Below are 25668 nucleotides of genomic sequence, written 5' to 3'. Positions count from 1 at the left end.
AGTCAAGAAATTAAAATCATGTTGCATTGGGAAAATCTGCTGTCAAGCATCTCTCTAAGGATTGGGGGAGCAGCAATGTCAAATTAAAGACTAAGGTGCACCTGATTTAAGTCATATTATTTCAAGTACTTCCTATGTATCTGAAAGTTGGACAATGAATAGAGATTGTTTGTTGTTCTTGTTATGTGTCATGGAGTCGCTTGCGACTCATAGCAACCCTATGCACAAGAGCCCTAAAAGCCCTTCTATCCTGTGCCAGGCTCGCCATCTCAAACACACTCATTCCCACCACTCCACTCACAGAATCGATCCATTTCATCGAGGGTCTTCCTCTCCTGCACCATCCCTCCACTCTCCCAAGTATGATGTCCTCCTCTAAGGACCAGTCTACTTGCAACATGCCCAAAGTATGTCAGACGAAGCTTCAGAATCCTTGACTCCAAGGACCAGCCCGGCTTCACCCTCTCCAGGACAAATCTGTTTGTTCTCCTAGCAGTCCATGGTATATTCAACACTCTTCTCCAGCACCAAAGCTCAAAGGTATCAATTCTCTTTCTGTCATCCCCATTCACTGTCCAACTCTCTGATGCATGGCACATAATTGCGAAGACTATAACCCGGATCAGGTGCACCTTAGTCCCCAGCCTGATGTTGTGGTCCCTCACAGCTGACTTTCCCAATGCAATTTGTCTCCTGATTTCCTGGCTGCTGCTACCAAGAGTGTTGATTGTGGAACCTAGTAAACTAAAACTGTTAACTATCCCAATCTCTTCACCATCCGTCTTGATTCTGCCAATTGGCTCGGTGGTGAGAATCTTTGTTTTCTTGATGTTGAGCTTCATTGCATATTGAAGGCTGCAGTCCTTGACTTTCTGCAGCAAGCGCTTCAGATCTTCCTCAGTTTCAGCAAGCAGGGTTGTGTCATCTGCATAACGCAGGTTGTTGATGATTCTTCCACCAATCCTGATGCCACGTTCCTCCTCGTACAGCCCAGTGTCTCGGATGATCTGTTCTGCATACAGATTGAAAAGGTATAGAGACAAAATACATCCCTGACAGAGCCCCTTCCTGATTTTGAACCATCCAGTGTCTCCCTGCTCGGTTCTGTTGACTGCCTCTTTGGTCCAAGTATAGGTATCGCAGTAGCACAATCAAATGTTCTGGGATTCCCATTCTTCTCAGAGTCAGCCATAGCTTGTTGTGATCCACACAGCTTCCCATTGGCTGAAAAGGTCAAGGCATTCCTGGCTGATCCATCTGCATTTGTGACTGCTGCCCCTGTGGCCGCTGCCACTACCGCAGCTGCTCCTGCTGCTGCCGCCCCAGCCAAGGTGGAAACAAAGGAAGAGTCGGAAGAGTCAGACGAGGATATGGGATTTGGTCTCTTTGACTAAAATCCAAAAACCCACCAACTCTGCCAGCTTTGTGTGAAACAAGGAAATAAAGGCTTCATTCTCTTAAAACTCTCTAAGCTCTCTCTCACGGTATTAAATGAGGCTGAGCATCTAAAAAAAAAAAAGCCTTTGCATAGTCAATGAAGCACAGATAGACATTTTTCTGGTATTCTCTGCTCTCTGCCAAGATCCATCTAACATTAACTATAATAGCCCTAGTACCACAACCTCTTCTAAATCCAGCCTGCACATCTGGCAGTTCTCTGTTGACATATTGTTCCAAATGTTTTTGGATCATTTTCAGCAGATCTTGCTTTTATTTGATATCAATGATATTGTTTGATAATTTCCACACTCTGTTGGGTCACCTTTCTTTGGAATAGGAACAAATATCGATCTTTTCCAGTCAGTTGGCCAGCTGGCTGTCCTCCAGATTTCCTGGCACAACTTAGTGAGCACACCCAGGGCAGCGTCTGTTTGTCAAAATAAATCAATTGGTATGATATCAACTCCTGGAGCCTTGTTTTTAGCCAATTCCAATGGTTTTGATTGTGGTGTTGGAGAACAGTACTGAATATCCCATGGACTTCCAAAAGAATAAGCAAATATATCTGGAGTAATTGCAGCCAGGGTGCTCTTTAGAGGGAAGAATGATGAAACTTCATCTCATATACTTTGACTGTTGTTAGGAGAGGCCTGTCTTTGGAAAAAAGACATCATGCTTGGAAAGGCGGAGGTCAGAGAAAGACAGGAAGACTCTCAACAAGATGGATTGACACAGTGACTGTAGTAATGGGCTCAAGTATATCAGAGATGGTGAATATTGCAGGATAGGACAGACTTCAGATTCATTGTTCATAGGGTTGCTATTAGTCATAGTTGACTCAACTACACCTAACAACCACAACATTCTTTTTTTAATTTTAATGAAAGTTTACAAAGACTTTGGATTTCACTTTTCTCCCTACCACCCCCTTCCCCCAATACACTCTTCTTCTTGAAAAGAAAAAACCTTTTTCATTGTTATGAAATCCCTCCCCCCAAGTCCACTCCACTATTCAGCCTTCACTCTGTAATGACAAGAATACCCATTGTCAGCCAGAACCAAAGTCAAAGGGAGAACAAAGGATTCAAGGAATATCAACATGTCAACAAAGGGAGTGAACAGCCTCAGCTACCATGGAGTGCCCCTCCCTTTCCTCAGAAGACCACCCACCTGGCTAAACCACAGTGGAAAGTCCCTCCCTTCCTCCCTAAAGACCCTCACTATAAAATCTGCCCTTGCGGGCTCTGGTGGCCTAGTGGCAAGAAGCTGCACTGCAATCCCAGAGGTAAGGTGTTCAAGAAGGAGGGGCAATCTCTTCCTGTACCAGTCAGATCCGATTTGACGGTACACGCACAAAAAATAATAAAATTACAAACAAAAAAAAATCCCTGCTCTAATCCACTTTAGGGTGCGGTATTTCCTTGGTCTGTCCCTCTGTCTGTTTCTCTCTCTGCAGACAAAGGAATCTTGCCCAGGAGACCCTTAATAAAGCTTCTTTAGTTTCCTTTCTTTCTCTGGTCCCTTTCTTGAGTCCTTGGCCTTACGTCCAGTGCAAAGACCTAACACCATTCTATATCACTTTTAAACAGTTCTTTCCCTCATCTGCTTCAATACAATATACGTCATTTCTCCCCTCCTTTTCTGTCTTCCCTCAATCCCGATGTCAGTCCCATTTTACAACAGTGGCCCTATGCAATATTTGTCCTTTCATGAGTGAGATATTTCACTCAGCATAATGTCCTCCGCGGTCATCCATTTTGCACAATATTTCATGAGTTCCTTGTTTTTAAATGCTGCATAGTATTCCATTGTGTGAATATACCAGAGCTTCTCTATCCATTTGTTTGTTGAGGGACACTTGGGTTGTTTCCAGCTCTTTGCTATTGTGAACAACGCCACAATAAACATGGGTGTGCATAGATCTGCTTGAGTGGCAGTTATGGTTTGTTTAGGGTAAATTCCCAGCAGTGGAATTGCTGGGTCAAATGGTATCTCTATTTGCAACTTTTTTTTCATTTTAACAAATAGTATTTATTAGTACTTTATGATATGATTTTTGTGAAAATACACTGTAGATTTTCTTTAAAATAGGCATATAAAATCCATAATATCATTAAGATTCTCATTAGTGCATAATCCGAAACAAAATCCTTTAAACAGACTAGCCTCATGTTACCTGGGAAGAAGCAGTGAGGTGGCCTACTGCTCGAACCTGACTAATTTGCTCATTACAATTTTCCTAGAAGAAAACGGTCAGTGAGATACAAGACTCTGAGGACAAAACTCATAACGTACAAAAATCAAAATGTCTTAGAAATCCACTTAGTGAAGCTTCTGTTTGATTAGCTAACTGTTTTAATTACAGTTTCAAGTCTTACATATATAGAAATTTCATTTTTTTTTCCAAAGCATATATGCAGGTATCCTTACAATTCAACAGGGAAGAAAACAAACTTTAGATTTAGAACAGTTGCGCTTTTTACTTGTTGAGCTTAGTGGTCAGCATTTTTCCCCCTTTCTCTTCTTTTCTTCACAGTTTAGCATTCATCTGGTTCATTAGCTTCTCCAATTTGATTGCTAGGGCCATGTTACCTTTAATCTTCAACTTTCCTGACATGAATGCCAATGTTGGCTTTAGCTTCCCAGAAAACATTTTTACAAAATCTTCAGTGGACATACTCATCACCACATCTGCCTGATTTGGAGGGTCTCCAAAGCCCACAACTCCACCTTTGCTTTTCAGATCAAGAAACCATGTTCCACCATCTTCACCTGAGAGTTCGAACTGATAGACGGCTTGAGTGGCTTTAACAAGGTCATCATTGAGAGAGTTCTTGGCAATGTGAAATGTTTCTTCCACAGGTCCAGAACGTGGCTGTGGTTGTCGCTCTTGCTTCCCGTCTTTGACAGCTGCAGTATCACCATGTGATTCTACTTTCTTGGTAGTAGCATCTGGGACATCATCTAAGAAGAAATTTGGTATCAAAGGCTGGCCTGGTTTAATGGCATAGACATCAAAATTTTTTATTCCTTCTTCTTTTAAGATATTTTCATCAATAATAAAATTGCCAGTAAAATTTTTTGTCTTTTTGAAAATGGAATATGCAGCATCTTCAATGATATCAACTTTTCTACACTGGCTTTCAATACCAGATCCTCCCAGCATGTCCATAGCAGCAGTGTGTATGGCTGTTTTAGGCCATAATGCATTGACTGCAATTTCACCTTTAAATTCTTCTGCCATTCCAAGAACACACATAGACATACCATACTTAGCAATGGTATAAGCACAGTGCTGTTTGAACCATAGTGCATTCAGATTCAGTGGAGGGCTGAGATTGAGAATATGAGCAATATTACTCTTTTTCAAATGAGGAATACATGCTTTAGATGTAAGGTAGGTGCCTCTGGTATTGACATTCATCATCAAATCCACTCTCTTTGTAGGTGCTCCCAATGTGTTGGTCAAGCTAATAGCACTGGCATTATTCACCAAAATATCAATTCCTCCAAATTTCTGGACTGCTTTCTCCACTGCATCACTGATTTGCTGTTCATCTCTCACATCAACAATACATGGCAAGGCTTTTCCAACAGCTGCTTCAATTTCTTCAGCAGTAGTATAGATTGTGCCTGGAAGTTTGGGGTGTGCCTGGGTTGTCTTCGCAGCAATGACAATATTTGCTCCATCCTTGGCTGCTATTTGCAACTTTTTGAGAAAGCGCCATATAGCCTTCCATAGTGGTTGCACCATTTTACATTCCCACCAACGGTGAATAAGGGTTCCAGTTTCTCCACAACCTCGCCAGCATTTGATGTTTGCTGTTCTGCTAAATTTTGCTATTCTTACTGGGGTGAGATGGTATCTCATAGTTGTATTGAACAACAACATTCTTGAAAAGGCTATGAAAGGTGGCATGTTGTATACCATTGAGTCAGAACTGACCCATACTTTGAAGCCACTGCTAATCTTTCTTGTTTCGGCTATGCTTGTCCAGGACAGTCTGGCTGTATTGGAGAGTTGGAGAATAAAACTAGTCCATATAAGTGCATGCTAGGTGATGCAACAATTGTTCTTGGCTTTAACAAGTAGTGGAAAGGCTTTGCTCTGTTGTTGAAGGGGGTTGACAGCAAACTCAACACTGAGCTAGGTTATTCCAAGTAGTGATTGCTTGGGAAATATTAAGTAAGAAGTTAGAATCAGAGCAACTGTGAAAGGGGGCAAAAATCAAGCAAGTCAGAAGGGAGAATTTCATCTTGTCCCTCTCTTTAAAGGACTGTGTACTGACACTAGGATTAGAATACTACAAGAATAAATCATTAGAGTAGACCAAGTAACTTGAAGGTTCGTTCATCCTAAAGAATGACTGCAAGAAGAAAAAGAAAAGCGCAAACACCGTCAGTAATGTTGATAAATATTCTTTAGAGTTTCTGTAGGATAATTAATCAGGAAGCTAGAGAACGTAAGAGAAGAGAAAAAATTTAAAATGTACCCTAGAGATATTGAGACATTGATAGTATTGGTGCTCTTGATGAGTTCCACAGGTATGAGCTAGGGGAGAAATTGAAAACTTTTTTTTTTCTTGCAAGACTAAAGAGTAAAACCCACTTAACTCTAGAAATGTGTACTCAAAGGACAATACCTTCTAATTAGAGTGTTAGTCATATATACTCTTTAGAATGTCTCCAAAGTAAGGCTAAAAGGTGATGTATAGAATCCTCCTGTGGCCCACAGCCATGACAGAGGGGTCTTTAAGACAGCCTTTTCCTTGAACAGGAACTTCAGATCCTCAGAGGGTCTACAGGTGCTTTCTGAAGATTTGCTGGATGCATCAGGGACCTGTAGGGACGGAGTTAGAACAGGAAGGAGGCAGGATCAGCTTAATTCTGGATATGTATTGAAGGACCAATTCCTTCAAGTTTAAGAGCTGTTTACATAGAGAGATGTATTTGATTAGAGTCCTATCAATTTCATTTCTTTCTTTTTTTTAGTCCTATCCATTTCTATATTCAACTGGTTTCCTTCTAACTAAGTCTTTAGCAATACTTGGTCTCAATGACTAAGAGTTGGGCTGCTACTTTTTCCTGGAGCAGATATAGCTTTGTTTGCATATTGTTGCAGAACTTTGTTTGCATATTGTTGCAGAGCTCTGTTTTCATATTGTGGCAGAGATTTGTTTGCACATTGTTACAGAGCTTTCTTAACTTTTAGATTAATTGCAATTTACCTGTCATAGGTCATGTCAAAAGGACTCAACTTGAGGTTTCCCCTTCCTTAATTCCCTAATCCTTAGTTTTAAGGCCACAGGGAGAAAGCTAAGCCAAGTTTCTTGTGTTTCTTCACATTGCTCAGCAAAAGTGCTCTTTTATGTCTGATTCATCCTCTCTACTTTCCCTGCACATTGAGGCCTCTAAACTGTGTAATCTGCAATTGATGCCCTTGACAAATTTAGCTATAAAGGCAGGCCCACTACCATACTGTATGGATTGAGGGAGTCCAAACTAAAGAATAATTTCTTTTAGAACTTCTCTGCATACTTCATCCAATTTTTTCAGTTCTTCTCAAGCAGCAAAGGTATCTATAAAGACAAGTAGGTATATAAGTTCTTTATAAGAGAAAATAGTAATAATATACTCCTACAGTATCACAGTGTTGCACTGCTTCGCCAAGAGGGCAGCAATAGGTTTTGTTAGGATTATTGTGAACACACACACACACACACACACACACACACACACACACACACACACATGCTTCACAGTTTTTAATCACTTACTTGATTATTTTGCTCATTCCTATTAGGACTGCAGAGCCGTTTCCTTCCTCTCCCAGTATGGTTACTGAAATGATCCAATCACAGGAAGCAGTATCTGTAGCTGTTTCTCTGTTAAGGATGTGAAACTGCTCTACCTCCTTTCCCAGAAATAGTTATTTAAGACCCCCAGCCCACTTCTCTACTTCGTAAAAAGCATCTGTGAGCATCCCTTCCCCAAGTTCCTTGGAAGAGAATATAAAACTTCTCTGTAACTTTTAGTAGGGGCTGGTTTTCTGTGTAAAAGCCAGCCTAACACTTTCTCCTCATTAAACTGTCTTTCTTGACCTGAACTGGGTTCTGTACTTCCTCGGCGACTTTACAATTCCTTTTACTAGATTTAATGGAAAAAGATGCAGTTTCAAAGCTTCTTGCCCATAGTGGCTGTTATCATGGATTGTCTTAACAATTCTCCACATCAGGTGGCCAGGAATACATACCTTGTCAGTTTCATGAATGTGCTAGCCACTGTCTGTTACTGAACCCTTATGCCTGTGTTGCTTGTTCATCAGACTCTTGATATTCAGGTCATAGCTACTCTAGGTTCACCTGCTTGAGGGATGAGTCTCATTATTGTAATCAGTTTTAGGGTCCTGGCAGTTTTCTTAGTCCCATCATCTCAGTTGTTCTCTTTTGTTATCATTGTCTAGTCTTTCTAATGTTCTCTACAGTGAACTACTGCCCACTTTCTGGGTGCTTGGAAGCTTCCAAGACCTGTAAGATCACATCTTTATGTGTAATAGAGGACCATCTAGTTGTTAGCAAACCTCTCTCTTAGCTTTCATAGCTGATCCTCTGGCAGGTTTTCAGACAGTTAATCGCACTGGAGGAAATTGCTCATCTTTATCCTCTGTGTGCCTTCAGGATTGCTTCTTACCATTTGGTCACCAGAGTTCCCTAGAGCAACGTGTAGGAACCAGAAATTATCACATCAATAGGTAACTCTATCCACACTCATTTTTGGAGTATCATATAAACAGAGCATCAGATATGGATACTACTTCCTACAGAAATATTGAGGATTTCCAGAAGTATTTAACATATAAATCACACACGTGCAGGAGCACACAAGAGACTGGATCAGAATTAAATCAGTCCATGGACTCCAATTCTTAGTTGACCAACAAAAGTGTTGCCACAAAGCTACAGATCTGCTGCTTGAAAACCATAGTCAGAGACCATGGTGAGATGGCACAGCAAAAGTATTATTGTTATATATCAGTATACAGGTGACAGGGGGCTCTGGTAAGCAGCTGTACTGTAATTTCAAAGGCATGCAGTTCAAATCCATCAGCTGCTCTGGAAGAATGATGGGGAATCTCCTTCCATGTGATTAACTGCCTCTGAAAACTATCAGCTATGGGTCAGTTCCAACTCAATAGCAAACAACAACAGCTTACAGGAGAAAGAGCTTCCCAATCTGTTTCTCTGTTTTGGAAACCCTGGGAGACTAATATAGGAAAAGGAAAAGATATTCGAATATGAGGATTTATTTATTTTAGAATATTTGGAATTTTTCTAGAATTTCTCTTTTCCATGTGATCTATTACAGACTAGATAATCTGGTCTTATTTTGGAAGTAACTGGTGCCATCCATATAGTGTGCTTAAGGGGAGACTTAGGTGTTGGTCATTTCAGGAACAGATAAAAAATGGCAACAAAAAAGGATTTAGCAATATGCTGAGGATCATTTTTAAATGGCTAAAACAGTACACAGAGAACTGCCAGACATTTAAGCTGAATTTAGAAGAGACTACGGCATCTTTGTGATATCATTACTGATGTCAGATGGATCCTAGCTGAAAGCAAAGAATACTACAAGAATGTTTATTTGTGCTTTATTGACTATGCAAAGACTGTGCATATCATAGTAAACTATGGCTAAAGTTGAGGTAAATAGAAATTCCAAACACTTAAATTTCTGGTGTGAAACCTAAACCTAGACCAAGAGATTGTTGAGAACAGAGCAAGGGAAGGGAATACTGCATGGTTTAAACTTAGGAAAGATATGCATCAGGGTTATATCTTTTCTCCATACCTATTTAATCTGCATGCTGAGATTATGTGAGAAGCTAGACTCTATGAGTGGGAGACTCTACAGAGGGAGGAAATTATCTAGCAATATTAATATCACATGCAAGCAAGATTCTGCTGAAAATTATCTAAAAACAACTACAACAACACATCAACAGAGAACTGCCAGATGTCCAGGCTGGATTTAGAAGAGGCCATGGTATTAGGGATATTACAGCTAATGTTTGATGGCTCTTGGCTGAAAGCTGAGAGTACCAAAAGAATATCTATCTGTGTTTTATTAACTATGAAAAGGCATTTGACTGTGTGGATCACAATAAACTGTGGCTAACTCTGAGAAAAATGGGAATCACAGAATACTTGATTGTGCTTATACGAAAGCTATACTTAGACCAGGAGGCAGTCATCAGAACAGAGCAAGGAAACACTGCATGGTTTAAAATTGGGAAGGATGTATGCCAGGGATGCATTATATATCCATACCATTTCAATCTATATGCAGAATAGATCACATGGGAGGCTAGACTCTATGAGGAAGAATGTGGCATCAGGACTGGAGGAAGACTCATCAACAACCTGTGCTATGCAGATGATGACACAACCTTGCTTGCTGAAATTGAGGAGAACCTGAAACACTTGCTCCAGAACATCAAGCACTGTAGCCTTCAATATGGATTAAAGCTCAACATCAAGAATGCAAAGATTAAAAAAAAAATACAAAGATTCTCACCACTGGGCTGATGAGTATCGTCATGATAGATGGTGAAGATATTGAGATTGTTAACAGCTTTAGTTTGCTTGGCTCCACAGTTAATGCTCTTGGTACCAGCAGTCAGGAAATCAAAAGGGAAATGAATGCCTTGGGAAAGTCTGCTGTCAGGGACATCTCCAGAGTACTGAAAAGCAATGTTAGTCCAGAGACTAAGGTGAGCCTTATCCAGGCCATGGTTTTCACAATTACATACAGTGCATCAGAAAGTTGAACAATGACTAGGGATGATAGAAGAAGAATTGATGCATTTGAGCTGTGGTGCTGGAGAAGAGCATTGAATATACCATGTACTGCTAAGAGAACAAACAGTTTGACCTAGAGAGGGTGAAACCAGGCTGCTTCTTGGAGGGAAGTATTCTGAAGCTCCATCTGACATAATTTGGACATGTTGTAAGGAGGGACCAGTCCTTGGAGAGGGATATTACACTTGGGAGGGTGGAGAGACAGTGGAAGACCCTCTGTAAGATGGATTGACTCAGCTTCTGGGGTAATGGGGGTAAGTGGTCAGGGACAATAAGGTTGGCTCAGAATAGAGTAGGATTCAGAATTGTTGTACATAGGGTTGCTATGATTTGCAGGCAACTTAATGGCACATAACAACAAGAAGACTCTATAAAGAAGAATGTGGCATCAGGATAGGAGAAATTCTTATCAATAGCCTTCATTATGCAGTTGATTCAACCTTGTTTGTTGAAAGTCAGGAGAACTTCAAGCACCTGCTGCAGAAGAGCAGACTGCAGCCTTCAATATGGATTGCATCTGAACGTCAAGAACACAAAAATCCAAGCCAGTGGAACAATAGGCAACATCATGATAGACAGAGGGAAGGCTGAAACTGTCAATAACTTCATCTTACTTGGATCCACAATCCACTTGGAACTAGCAATCAGGAGATCAGGAGACGTATTGCACTTGGAAAATCTATTGTCAGGGACCACTCAAATTATTGAGGAGTAATAATGTCAGTTTGAGGATTAATGTATACATGATTCAGACCATAGTGTTTTCAGTCACTTGCTATGCACCTGAAAGTTTGATACGTTTGCATTGTGGTGTTGGAGAAGAGTGCTGAATATCTCATAGACTGCCAAAAGAACAAACGTAATGTCTTGGACAAAATGCAGCCAGTATACTCCCTGGAGGCAAAGACGACAAAGCTTCATCTCACATATTTTGTGCATGTTTTTAGGAGAGGCTATTCATTGGAGCGGGACATCATGATTGGGAAGGTGGTGGGACAGCAAAGGAGAGGAAGACTTTCAATCAGGTAGATTGACAGTGACTGGAGCAATGAGCTTGAAGATGCTGCAGATTGTGAGGATGGCACAGGATAGAATAGGATTCAGATCTGTTGTTCATAGGGTATCTATGAGTCATACTCGACTCAACAGCATCTAATAACAACAACAGACAAGAAAAAGCAACACAAAGGTTTTATGAAGATATTGAAGGGCAACACATTTATTGTAGCATTGTTCATAACAGCAAAGAGAGAGAAGCAGCCTAAGTGCCTACCAACAAATGACTAGATAGACTGCAGTTCATTTACACAATGGAATATTAAAAATAGAATACTAAAAAACAGTAAACTCATAAAACACTGTACAACGTTGAGCATGGAAGACATAATTCTGAGTGAAATATCTTAGTCACAAAAGAACAAATACTGGCATAAGACCTCTCATAACAAGAGGATGGACAGGGCAGGGGCAGCAGGCAAAGAATGGCTAGATAATGAACGCCACACTAGAATAGGTGAAGGGAAAGACAATCTGAAAGGAATGGAAGATCAGACATTATATGTATGACAATTAACAATCTGGAGAACGACAAACTTTACAAAGTGAACTGGGGGAGGGAGAGGGGGAAAATGTGTACAAATGAATGAATGAAAGAAAACAATCTCTGTAAACTTTCACTAAAACCACAATTACAAATAAAAGACGATATTAAAAAAATTGCAGTTTGTTAAGAAAGATAACACTACTGCTGCTAAATTAAGAGATAGTCCTTTTTCCCCCATTAAGGTATTATAATCTATTAGTCTTACAGTAATGCAGGACACTGTAAAAGAGTATCTTCTATTACTGTATCCATTAGTTCCAAAAGAGAGTCTTTTTAGAAATAATATTTAGTTTCATGTTATTAAAGGATATAATAAAAAGCTAATTACTTATTACTTTATTGACAGTTGCAGAAGTGTCTCAGTTCACTCCGGTAACCAGGCTAAACCAGAACTGCAGGCTAATTAGGCCCAATGGGGAGGTATTTTGATGCTCCTTCCTCAAAGGTGGGATTCCTAGGCTTGCTCCACTACTCAATTCAAAACAAGGACGAATCCCTCTGATAGGCTAGCAGGAAACAAATGCACAACTCAGAGAACATAATTTTGTTTCTCAGATTGAACGGAAAAGAATTTGTTGAGAGTTAGATCCACCTATTAGGAGAGAAGTTGATTTAAAAAGATTCAGGCAGCCTCTTCATCTTTAGACCTGTATCAGATGCACCTTAGTCTTCAGAGAGACACTATTGCTCTTCAGAAGTTTGGAAAGGTCCCTAACAGCAGACTTTCCCATCGCAATACATCTTTTAATTTCCTGGCTAGTGGTGCCAAGAGTATTATATATCTGTGTTTCATTGACTATGCAAAGGCGTTTGACTGTGTGGATCATAACAAACTATGGCTGACTCTGAGAAGAATGGGAATCCCAGAACACTTGATCGTGCTAATGAGAAACGTATACTTGGACCAAGAGGCAGTCGTCAGAACAGAGCAAGGAAACACTGCATGGTTTAAAATTGGGACGGGCTTATGCCAGGGATGTGTTCTGTCTCCACACCTTTTCAACCTGTATGCAGAACAGGTTATCCGGGAGGCTGGGCTCTATGAGGAGAGATGTAGGGTCAGGATTGGTGGAAGATCTATCAACAGTCTGCGTTATTCAGATGACACAGCCCTCCTTGCTGAAACTGAGGAGGACCTTCAGGTCTTCAGCACTTGCAGGCAGAGGGTCAAGGACTGCAGACTCCAATATGGATTAAGGCTCAATGTCAAGAAGACAAAGATTCTCACCACTGGACCAATTGGCAGCATCAGAATGGATAGTGAAGAGATTGAGATTGTTCACAGCTTTAGTTTTCTTGGCTCCACAGTCAACACTCTTGGCACCAAGTAGCCAGTTCCAAACTATAGTTGTTACAATTGCTTTAAAAGCATGTGAAAGTTGGATAACGAATAGGGAAGACTGAAAAAGAAATAATGACTTTGAAGTATTAGCAAACAATATTGACTATACCATGGACCACCAACAGAATAAACATCTTAGGAGCTAGGAAGGTGAGATTTCATCTCATTTATTTTGGACATGTTATCAAGAGTCTTTGGAAACGGACATGATACTTGGAAAGGCAGTGGGTACAACAATGGGTTTACGTACAGCAGAGAATGTGAGCATGGCAAGATTTCGCAGTGTTCCAAAGAGGTGTTATGAACTTAAACCCAGCGGGCGGTAACTAAATACCGCCATTTAGAGCCGGAAGTTACCCGGAGGAGCGCAGGACGCACCCTAGTGACATTATAGGCGCGTCACCCGTGAGTCTCCGCGGCGGCTGCCTCGCGCGCGTCTCCTGAAGGCGGTAACTCGGCCGCGGCATGGCTGATGCTCGGGCTCCGGTAACAATCTCTGTAAGTGTTGTTCACCGCTCCGTATCCCCTGCCTTCGCCCCACCCACCCCGGTTCCCTTTGACTTGCCTTTCGACTTCGACCACTCTTTGGCACTTCCTGAGGGCGCCTTGTGAGACAGATGGTTCCTACGTATTCTGTGTACGAATACTCCTATTTAGCCAGCGCTCGCTGTGAGCTGTAAATCCGCATCATTTCTCTCTCTTGAATTCCTACGAGGAAACTGGATGAAGCTGTTGTTGTGTGCCAGAGATGCGGGAAGAGATTGCCTATCTTGTTGAAGGTCTTCCTCTCTTTCTCTGACCCTCTGCTTTCCCCAGCATGATGTCTTTTCCGAAAGTGGTCCTTCCTGACAAGATGCCCAAAGGATGTGAGACGAAGTGTCTCCATTCTTGCCCAGGTTACACTCTTGTTCTTTTGGCAGTTCGTGAGTATTCAGTACTCTGCTGCAACACCACTATTCAAAAGCATAGATTCTTCTGTCATCCTTACTCATTGACCAACTTTCAGATACATAGGAAATACTTGAGAAGATCGTGGTTTGAATTAGGTCTACCTTAGTCTTTACACTAATATGGTTGCGCGCTAGCATTTTGGAGATGCCTTTGCCAGCAGATGTTCCTAATGCAACACGTATTGATTTTTCGACTGCTGTAGCCTTAGATATTTATTGTCGTTATTGTTGTGGTATACCAGAGAGTGGAATTGATCCATAGCTGGGGTCTAGCTGGAGGGTCAACGGATTTTCAGAGGCAGTAATTCACAGGCGAGGAGGAGACTGCATACTTTTTCCTTGCGGAGAGGCTGGTAGATTAACACCATGTCTCTTGGGAATTGCTTCTGCAGCTTTATACCACTAGAGTACCAGAGCTCCCTGTTTATTGTGGAGCCAAGTAAATTGAAATTGCTCTTGTCAATTTGATAGGAGTGAAGTTTTTGATAACTTCTGTATTAGGCATGTATGGTACCTCCATGTATATATAGCAGAGCCAACATGGGGCAAAGCTATATAAATAATCACAATGAAATGCCCCGAGGGAATGATTGCTGTCTTCCTTTAGGCTTTGCGACCATAGAGGGATGTCACAGTCACTTGGCATAACACAATCCACAAAAACAATATTCTGCATTCAGCTCTGAAGAGTAATGACTAGAGTGACTGCATCCAAGGTACAGCTCTTGGTCTCTGCCTGCCCAGAATAAAGAAGAGGGAAGAAAATCAAAGATGCATAGAAACAGTCCATAGGACTAATGTGCCATGCAAACCTCAGCCTCCACAATCCTGAGACCAGAAGAACTAGATGGAGCCCAGCTTCTACCTCTGACACCTCTAAAAAGGATCACAGTAGAAAGTCTTGGATGAACATGCTGGGTGTAGATGGGAAATATGGGAAAACGGTAAAAACTAAACATAACAGCTTAATGGTCTGAGAGAGACTAGTGGAACCCCCAAGTTTGTGGTTCTTAATCACCCTTCATACCTGGAACAAAACTCACCCCTGTGGCTCAGCTTTCAACCAAACAACACACAGGTATTTTAAAAATGAATAGTAACATGAGAGAGGCACTCAATCTTTTTAGAATAGTCAACCATATAAGATTTAAAAGGCAGCATTTGCCTAGCGATAAAGCTCAAAACACAGTAAGGAGTAGGATAAAAGGATTAGTGGAAATCACATGGAGGAAGTCTGAAGAGTGTGCCTATGTTTTAGGTATTATGATTAATGTTATAAATAAAAATGTGTGAATTTTTGAATGAAAAACCAATCTGTCTGGTAAACTCTCACCAAAAATGAAACCCAGTTTGACAGTGTTGTTATGTGCTGTTGAGTTGCTGCGACCCATGGTGACCCCTATGTACACAGCTCTGAACCCTGCCATGTCCTGGGCCAGACTCACTAATTCCAACACATCAACCCCTGTTGCTCCAGTCACTGTATCCGTAGATTAAATAGTTTAGGGGAATTGTGTAGTGTTCTCAGATTTTAACCTATATTAGTTTTGTCTGGAAAATTTTATTAAAATGCAGACCCTAAGTCTTCCTCTGTCTCCATGATTCTCATTCAGGACATGACATCCATGAATTTGTACTCATAAGTCTGGTTCTGAGATTGTAGTACTACTACTTTGAAAATAATAGTAGTCATTGTTGTTAAGTGTCATTGAGTTGTAGACGACTCATAATGACCCTATGAACAAAAGACCTGAACTTTTGTATAACTTTCATTGTTTCTTTTACTTTCATAGAGTTTCCAGTGGCAAGCTATTTTGGAAGAGGATGCCACTCCTGCTTGCCACTCCTGCTTCCAAACAGTAGTCAGTGAGCCAGTTAAAAAAAAATCATTGGATAAGCCATCAGAAAAATTAGATCTTAAAGAAAGTGAAGATACAAATATATAAGAATCTAGGTTTTTATTATACTGGTAGTACATTTTTGAGAAAAGTATTGAACATCCCATGGACTGCCAAAAGAATAAACAAATATGTCTCGGAGAGGGTGCATCCAGAGGGCTCTTTGGAGGCAAAACTAATAAAGCATCACCTCACGTACTTTGGGCATGTTGCTAGGAGGGGCTGTTCCTTGGAGAGGGACATGGTGCTCAGAAAAGCAGAGGGTCAGCAAAGGAGAGGAAAACCCTTAACCAGGTGGATTGACATGCTGACTGCCACAGTGGGCTCTAATGTGTCAGGAAGTGTGAGGATGGCATAGGATAGGGCAGGGTTCAGATCTCTTGTTCATAGGGTTGCTATGGGTAATACTCACTCAATAACACCTAACAACAACAGTGCATTTCTGAATAATGACCTTTTCTAGTATTTACATCCCTGATCTTGGGAGTATTTCAGGTGAAGGTGAAGGTCAGTTGGATTGGACATGAACAAGATGCTGAAGTTATCTAAGTTTAAAGACTGGTTCTTTAAGCTGCTACAGAATCTTTGAATGTAACCAACTAGCCAGAAGGTTCATAGAGGTGTCTAGGAAGAATGGAAAGCTATAATGACTTAGAAGTTGCATTGAGAATCAAGAAAAACAAGGGCCTGCCCCCTGAGCACCATTGAACTCTATCAAAGTTTTAAAATAGCTATTTGATCTACAACCAGGAGAGGATAAAATAGGTGAATGGAACCTTCTAAGAATCAAATCCCTATGCACATCCAAAAACTTCTCCAACAGGGTAAAAAGGGAAGTCACAGACTGGGAAAAAAATCTTTGGTAATGACATGTCAGATAAGGGACTTTTATCTAGAATTTATAGTATACTCGAGCACCACAATAAGATAAAGGTAAATAACCCAATTGAAAAATGGGCACAGGATATGAACAGACACTTCAGCAAAGACATTCAGATGGCCAACATGTTCAAAATCCCTAGCTCTAAGAGATGCAAATCAAAACAACTATGAGATATCATCTCACCCCAGTAAGAATAGCAAAATTTAATGGAACAGCAAACATCAAATGCTGACAAGGTTGCGGAGAAACTGGAACACTTATTCACTGTTGGTGGGAGTATAAAATGGTGCAACCACTATAGAAGGCTGTATGACGCTTTCTCAAAAAGTTGCAAATAGAAATACCATTTGACCCAGCATTTCCACTACTGGAAATATATACCCCAAAGAAACCATAACTGCCACCCAAGTAGATATATGCACACCCATGTTTATTGCAGCTTAGTTCACAATAGCAAAGAGTTAGAAACAACCCAAGTGCCCATCAACAAACGAATGAAGAAAGAAGCTGTGGTATATTCACACAATAGAATACTATGCAGCATTGAAAAACAAGGAACTCATGAAATATACAAAATGAGTGACCCTGGAGGACATTATGCTGAGTGAAATATCTCAGTCACAAAGGACAAATATTGCATAGGGCCACTGTTGTAAAACAGGACTGACATCGGAGTTGAGGGAAGACTGAGAAAGGGAATAAACAATGTATACTGCATTGAAATATGAGAAAGTTAATTTTTACTTTTACTTCTCTTTGAAGAGAAGAGTGAATTGGAGGGAAGTGGGTGGGCAGGGAGAAAAGTGCAACAATGAATGAATGGAAATCCAAAGTCTCTTTAAACTTTCATAAAATTAATAATAATAATAAAATAGCTGTCTAATGGTTTGTCCTTAGGGAGTTGCACTGCTAACCCAAAGGCCATGCCTCCCTGGTAATATGAATCCTCTAGCAGTTCAACTGGAGAAAAAGCAACCATCTCCTCCCATACAATTTACAGCCATAGAAACCCAATAGAAAGTCAGCTATGAGTCAGGTGTGCATCAATGGCAGTGAAAGAGAAGGCACTAGAAGTAGGCCAAGTTGATTTCCTTCCCTACAGTTTTTCCCTCCCGTCCCAATTTCGCTTTATTTTTAAAGTATAAATACTGGGAAAATTTAAATTTCGCCTGCCACATACTCAGAAAAATAGAGAGATATTTTAAATTTTACAAATTTTGTTGTTATGAATATACAGAGAAAAACATAACCAAGTCATTGGCTTTTATATGTGCGATTCAGTGGCATGGATTACATTCTTGGAGTTGTACAACCACCCTCACCTTCTTTCCTTGCGTTGTTTGTCCATTAATTCTCTTCCCCCAGAAGTTCTTTCTAATCTTTTGATTTGCTGTTGTCATTTTGATCCTGTATAAATAATTAGGGTTTTGGGGTTTTTCCCCCAAGATCTACAGTTTTTTTATAATGACGCCTATGTGTCCAGAATCTATATTACGTATTTAAAAATGGCCTATAAACTAGGAATCCCACATTTTAGTTTAAAAGACAGAATAGGAAACAAACCTAGTGAAATTATATTTTACATACATTTAGTTTATTGAATTCAGATATATACATTTGAATGAAAAATTGCAATTGATTAAAAATCATATTGTGTCCATTGTTGGGCATGCTCCTATATATCATATATATCTTGAGGAGTGGCAGGTTGTATAGCCCTGGTGTACAAGTTTCCATACAGCTGTAACTTGTGGTTGCTGTGAGGCTGAACACCGTGACACTGATGTGTCAAATGCGTTAATGGTTGGTTACCCAATGCGGACATCGGGTGGAGCTCCCCAATTAAAACAAGCTTGGAAGGAGGAGTGGCATCCACTTCCATAATAGCTTGCCTCCAGAAACCCTGTGAACCTGGAGAGAGGATGAAAGACACACAGGGGTTGAGGACTTGCTTCATAGGGTCGCTATGAGTGCAACTCAATGGCACTTAACAACAACGACAACATATATATATCTTATTTCTGTTGTACATGGGATTGCTGTGAGTTGGGGCCAACTTGACAGCCCTTCTTTTAAAAAATGTATTATTATTAATTTCAATGAAAATTTACAGAGACTTTGGGTTTCCATCCATTCATTCATTCCTTGTTGCACTTTTCTCCCCTCCAAACCCTCCCTCCTAGGACATTACCTTCTTGGAAAAGTAAAAGAAAAATTCTTTCATTGTTTTACAAACCCTCCCCCAGGTACACTGCACTATGCAGCCTTCGCTCTGGACTCCTATCATGACAAAAATACCTAATCACATATCCCTTTTAAACAGTTTTCTCCCTCATCTGTTTCAATGCAGTATATATTATTGACCCCATCTTTCTCAGTCTCCCCCCAACCCCGATGTCAGTCCTGTTTTACAACAGTGGCACCATGCAGTATTTGTCCTTTTGTGACTGGGATATTTCACTCAGCATAATGTTCTCCAGAGTCAACCATTTTGAATAATATTGGATGAGTTCCTTGTTTTTCAATGCAGCATAGTATTCCATTGTGTGAATATACCACAGCTTCTCTAGCCATTCATTTGTTGATGGACACTTAGGTTGTTTCCAACTCCTTGCTATTGTGAACAAAGCTGCAGTAAACATGGGTGTACATATATCTGCTTGGATGTCAGTTATCGTCTCTTTGGGGTATAGTCCCAGTAGTGGAATTGTTGGGTCAAATGGTATCTCTATTTGCAACTTTTTGAGGAAGTGCCATACCGCCTTCCACAGTGGTTACACCACTTAACAGCTCTTAACAACACTCTATGTTTTATTCTAAGAGGGAAATGTAATAGATTTTTTTCCAAAGTAATTTTAACCACTCTTACTTTTGAACTTGCTGGCTTTAGAACTAGACCATGGGGTGGGGGAGCAGGGAAAAAAGTGCAACAATGAATGAATGGAAATGTAAAGTCTTTGTAAATGTTCATTAAAATTAAAAAAATGATTTAAAAAAAATCCACCAGCTACTCTAAGGGAGAAAAAGAAGCAGTCTCCTTCTATACTGTTTACAGCCTCTGAAAACATGCCGGAGGGTCAGCTATGTGTTGGTTCTAAATCTACAGCACGTAACATTTTCCTTTGTGGACAGAATGATCAGAAAGATATGTAATCCAATTTACTTTCTTCAGGAGCAGAAGTGGCTTGAGGCTGCCCAGGACTTCATCCAAGAGACCCTGTGTCCACTGGGCAAGGAGCCCAACATCCAGTTGACTCAGTTGGTAATTGAGTGTGTGAAGACAGTCTGGTTGTCCCAGGGAAGCAACCCAGCTCTTACACTGCCCCTCAGCTACAGGTAAGGAGGGGAGGTGGGCTTAGGAGGTTGAATTTGCGTTTTAAAAGTAAGTACTTTACCTTAGTTATCTAGTGCTTGTATAACAGATACATCATAATTGAGTTGTTATGGCAAACAATTTTTTTTATAGCAAACAAATTTATTCTCTCACACATTAGGAGGCTTGTTGTGTACCATAGATTCAATACCAACCCATAGCTGACCCTCCAGCATGTTTTCAAAGGCAGTTAATCACAAGGGAGGAGATTGCCCATTCTTCTCCCATGGAGTAGGTGATGGCCTCAAACTGCATGCCTTTGGGATTTCAGTGCAGCTTCTTGCCACTAGGCCACCAGAGCTCCCTTTTTAAGAGGCTGGAAGTCCAAATTCAGGGTGTAGGCTCTTAGAAAGCTTCTTATTTTCTGTCCCCTCTAGGACAAAATCCTTGAGTCTTTTTCAACTTCTATTCCTTAATTTCTCATAATCATCATGTGACATGACATCTTTCTTCCTCCATGTCTGCTTGCACATAAAGCTCTTTTTATTTCAGAAGAGATTGATTTAAGACATACCTCACACTAATACTGCCACAATGATATAACAAAGAAAACCCATTTTCAGATGGACTTATAACCACAGGTTAGAATTAACAACACACATTTTTTGGGGGGACTCAAGTCATTCTATAATATCACTTATAGTTAGGAAAAAAGCAAATGAAAGAATGAGAGAAACTTGCTAAGGGAAGGACACAATGGTCTGAACACATCCCCTTCTGCCAGACTGTAGAATTCTCTGTCAAGTTGCTGGCCTCTTTCAAAAGCAGTCCACTACCCCTCAACATACATTCTTCTGGTATTCATTCTCTGACATTAGCAGTGATATCCCTGGTGCCATAAACTCCTCTAAGTCCTGCATGAACTTTTGGAAGTTCCCTATCTATGCATCTATGTATGTTCTTGTCATTTTTTAATGATCTTCCAGCAGCATTTTGCTTGCATATGATATTAATTTTATTGAATGATAGTTTGATAGTTTCCACATTCTGTTGGATCACCTTTCTTGGAATGGGAACAAATATGGATCTCTTCTAGTCAGTCAGGCTCCAATTTTCTGCCATAGAATGGTGAGTGCATCCAGAGCTGCATCTGCTAGTTGAAACATGTCAATCGGTATCCCACTGATTCTTGTGGCCTTAATTTTTGTGAATGCCTTCATTGCAGCTTCACCTTCCTCCTTTATTACCATTGGCTGTTGTTCATATAGTACTTTCAGAAATTTTTCAGGGTCGATTATTTTTGGTACAGTGACAATGTATTCCCTCCATCTTCTTTTGATGATTTCTGAATCATTCTGCATATGCAGTCTTGCTTGCTAAAACTGAGAACATGAGTTTTTTGCTACAGAAGGTCAATGATTGTCTTCAATATGGATTGAATCTAAACATCAAGAAGACAAAGATTCTTACCGTCGGGCCAGTTGGGAGCTTCATGATAGATGGAGAAGAGACTGAGATTGTTAATAACTTTAGCTTGCTTGGTTCCACAGTCTTGGCACTAGCTGTCTGGAAATCAAAAGACAAATTGCATTGGGAAAAATCTGTTGTCAGGGACCTCTCTAGAGTACTGAAGAGCAACAGTGTCAGTCTGGAGATTAAGGTGCACCTGTTGCAGGCCATAGCCTTAGCAATTACTTGCTATGCATCTGAGAGCTGGACAGTAACTAAGGATGATAAAAGGATCAATGCCTTTGAGTTGTGGTGCTGGAGAAGAGTGTTGAACATACTGTGGACTGCCAAGAGAACAAACAGGTCTATCCTGGAGAGGGTAAAATCAGGCTGCTCACTAGAGGCAAGGATTTTGAGGCTCCTTCTCACATACTTTGGGCATGTTGGCCTGGAGGGATGAGTCCTTGGAGAAGGACATCATGCTTGGAAGGATGGAGGGACAGCACAGAAGCGGATGAGATGGATTGACTCAGTGACTGGAGAAAAGGGATTAGATCTATCAGAGACAATGGAATTGGCTTAGGATAGGACAAGGTTCAGAGCAAATGTACCTAGGGTTGCTATGAGTCACAGGTGACTCAATGGCACATAACAACAAATGCCAAAAAAATGTGAGATGACGCTTCATTATCTTTGCCTCCAAAGAACACTCTGGATGCACTTTCTCTAAGATACAGTTATTTATTCTTTTAGTAGTCTATGGGATATTCAGCACTCTTCTCTAACACCACAATTCAAAGGCATCAGTTCTTCTGTCTGTCATCCTTATTCATTATCCAACTCTGAGATGCATAGCAAGTGGATTGACAGAGCAGTTCCTTCCACTAAGCTACTAGAGCTCCCCTATCAGTTGTACATATACCCTATGTTCATGTTCTTATGCAGCCATGTGGCTAAAGTCAAAGGCAGTGGCCCAGGAAAGCAATTTTGAACAGCATAGCTAGAAGACCACAGCACACCATCAACTTTACCACCTACCTCCACATTAATTTCCAGTAGAACTGTAGAAATGTACTCACATGCAATAGAGCTGTATCAAGGTGGTTGTTGTTGTTGTTATGTGCCGTCAAGTCACTTGCGACTCATAGTGACCCTGTGTACAACAGCCCTAAACCCTGCCCTGTCCTGTGCCAATCGCACTGTCTCTGACACTCCCATCCCGATTATCCAAGTCACTGAATCAATCCACCTCATAGAGGGCCTTCTCCTCCTGTGCTATCCCTCCACCCTCCCAAGCACGATGTCCTTCTCCAAGGACCGGTCTCTCCTCACAACATGTCCAAAGTATGTTAGACAGAGCCTCAGAATCCTTGCCTCCAAGGAGCCACCTGGTTTAACCCTTTCCAGGACAAATCTGTTTGTTTTCCCTAGCAGTCCATGGTATTCTCAATACTCTTCTCCAGCACCACAGCTCAAAGGCATCAATTCTCCTTCTATCCTCCTTGGTCATTGTCTAACTCTCTGATGCATAACAAGTGATTGCAAAGACCATGGCCTGTATCAGACACACCTTAGTCTCCAGAGAGACACCATTGCTCTTCAGTACTTTGGAGAGGTCCCTAACAGCGGACTTTCCCATGGCAATGCGCCTTTTAATTTCCTGGCTGCTGGTGCCAAGAGTGTTGACTGTGGAGCCAAGCAAGCTAAAGCTGTGTACAATCTCAATCTCTTCACCATCCATCCTGATGCTGCCAATTGGTCCAGTGGTGAGAATCTTTGTCTTCTTGACATTGAGCCTCAATCCATATTGGAGGCTGCAGTCCTTGACGCTCTGCAGCAGGTGCTTCAGGTCCTCTTTAGTTTCAGCAAGCAGGGTTGTGTCATCTGCATAACGCAGATTATTGATAAATCGTCCACCAATCTTGACCCCACATTTCTGTATCAAGGTTATGTACCTGTATCTTAAACCTTTGTGAAATCTAGTATTTACACTATTTAAAAAACTCTATTAGTTATTTCTTTTTCCTATTTGATAATAAATGGAATTTTATTTTAAGATCTTTCTTTTTCTAACCAGAGTAATTTCTAAGGGCACTCTTACCATAAGGCTTTTTCTTTTACTGCTTAACTCTTCATTTTAGTCAATGAGACTGTTTCCCTTATTTGTCCTTCAATCCTTTCTCACGTCCATGACTCTTAATATTTAATTCCTTACTTACTTAAGCACAGACTGAACTCTCTACTGAAAATTATCTTTCTAGTGTGAGACAGCTTACTCTAAGAAGAATGGGAATTTGAGTACACTTATGCTTATGCAAAACTTATACTTAGACCAGGAGGCAGTTGTAGAACAGAGCATGGAAACACTGCATGGTTCAAAATTGGGAAGGATCTGCATCAAGGATCTGTCCTATCACCATATCTTTTGAATCTATATGCAGAACAGATCATCTGGGAGGCTGGGCTCTATGAGTAGAAGTGTGGCATAAGGATTGGAGATAGATTCATCAACAATCTGTGGTATGCAGATGACATACCCTCCTTATTGAAACTGAGGAGGACCTGAAGTGCTTGCTGCAGAAGGTCAAGGACTACAGCCTTCAATATGGATTGAAGCTCAACATCAAGAAAACAAAGATTCTCACCACTGGGTGAATTGGCAGCATCATGATAGATGGTGAAGAGATTGAGTGTATTGACAGCTTCAGTTTGCTTGGCTCGACAGTCAACACTCCTTGGTACTAGCAGCCAGGAAATTAAAAGACGAATTGCATTGGGAAAGTCTACTGTCAGAGACCTGTCCAAGGTACTGAAGAGCAACGATGTCAGTCTGGAGACTAAGGTGCACGTGATACAGGCCATGGTCTTTGCCATTACTTGCTATGCATCAGAGAGCTGGACAATGACTAGAGATGATTGAAAGAGAGTTGATGCCTTTGAGCTGTGGTGCTGGAGAAGAGTATTGAATATACCATGGACTGCCAGGAGAACGAACAGGTTTGTCCTGTAGAGGGTGAAGCCAGGCTGCTCCTTGGAGGCAAGGATTCTGAAGCTCTGTCTGACATACTTTGGACATGTTACAAGGCGGGATCAGTCCCTGGAGAGGGATGTCATGCTTGGGAGGGTAGGCGGACAGCACAGGAGAGGAAGACTCTAGATGAGGTGGATTGATTCTGTCACTGGGGTAATGGGAATAGGTGTGTCAGAGACAATAAGATTGGCAAGGGATAGAGCAGGGTTTAGGGCTGTTGTACATAAGGTCGCTATGAGTCACAAGTGACTCAACAGCACATAATAACAAAAACAACAGCAGTGTGAGAAAAGCTCCTGGATGGAGAGCTATCTGTCAACTTATCTTGCTGGAGGATTGTGATTTCCAGGAAATCTCGAATTCAGAACTGTTAGTCTTCCACAGATATGTGCCTAGTGGTCTTAGAGGTCAGAAATTAATTAAAGGAAGATCTGCATATCAAAATTCTGGCATTATGGAATAACTGAAAAATAAGTCAGCCATTTTGGAGAAACTTCAAGCCTATTCAAAGTTTGTTATTATTGAAAATGGATATAAAATGTACTTACTTCTTACTTATTAACTATTCTATTATCCAACTTTTCAAATTTATGGCAATAATGAAAAATTCTGCTCATTTTGCTCATTAATGATGTCAGATAGTAACAAACACTGAGGTATGAGTTGACAGTAACACTGGCTATGATAGGTGAAGTTGTATGTCCACTTGGCTAGACCATGATTGTCTGGTTTGGCAATTTTGTAATGGTATAATTGTTGTTATGTGCTGTCGTGTCAACTATGACTTCTAGTGACCCTGTGCTCAATATCTCTGAAGCCTGCCCTGTCCTGCGCCAAGCTTACTATCTCTTGACACACCTATCCTCATTACCTCAGTCACTGAGTCAATCCATCTCAT

General features: G+C 40.8%; 2 protein-coding genes across 2 annotated transcripts in view; one reads left to right on the top strand and one right to left on the bottom strand.

Moving 5' to 3' along the window:
• Positions 1-3970: 3970 nt before the first annotated feature.
• LOC102860059 (hydroxysteroid dehydrogenase-like protein 2-like) lies at positions 3971-13586 on the bottom strand. The gene is made up of 3 exons (XM_006899184.1): positions 13581-13586; positions 4934-5149; positions 3971-4735 (listed from the first exon to the last, which is right to left on the bottom strand). The coding sequence occupies exons 1-3, from the start codon at positions 13584-13586 to the stop codon at positions 3971-3973; spliced, it is 987 nt and encodes a 328-aa protein (XP_006899246.1).
• Positions 13587-13711: 125 nt separating this feature from the next.
• The window catches only part of CTC1 (CTS telomere maintenance complex component 1), a 34565-nt gene continuing 22608 nt past the window's right edge, over positions 13712-25668 (top strand). The window contains exons 1-2 of the mRNA XM_006899183.1: positions 13712-13732; positions 20150-20313. Coding sequence (XP_006899245.1) covers positions 13712-13732; positions 20150-20313 — 185 coding nt within the window. The remainder of the gene's footprint in view (positions 13733-20149; positions 20314-25668) is intronic.

The sequence above is a fragment of the Elephantulus edwardii genome, unplaced genomic scaffold, assembly GCF_000299155.1.
Source record: "Elephantulus edwardii isolate Elephantulus edwardi_28Jun2011 unplaced genomic scaffold, EleEdw1.0 scaffold00246, whole genome shotgun sequence".
Lineage (NCBI taxonomy): Eukaryota > Metazoa > Chordata > Mammalia > Macroscelidea > Macroscelididae > Elephantulus > Elephantulus edwardii.
This window is presented reverse-complemented; position numbering and strand designations above follow the sequence as displayed.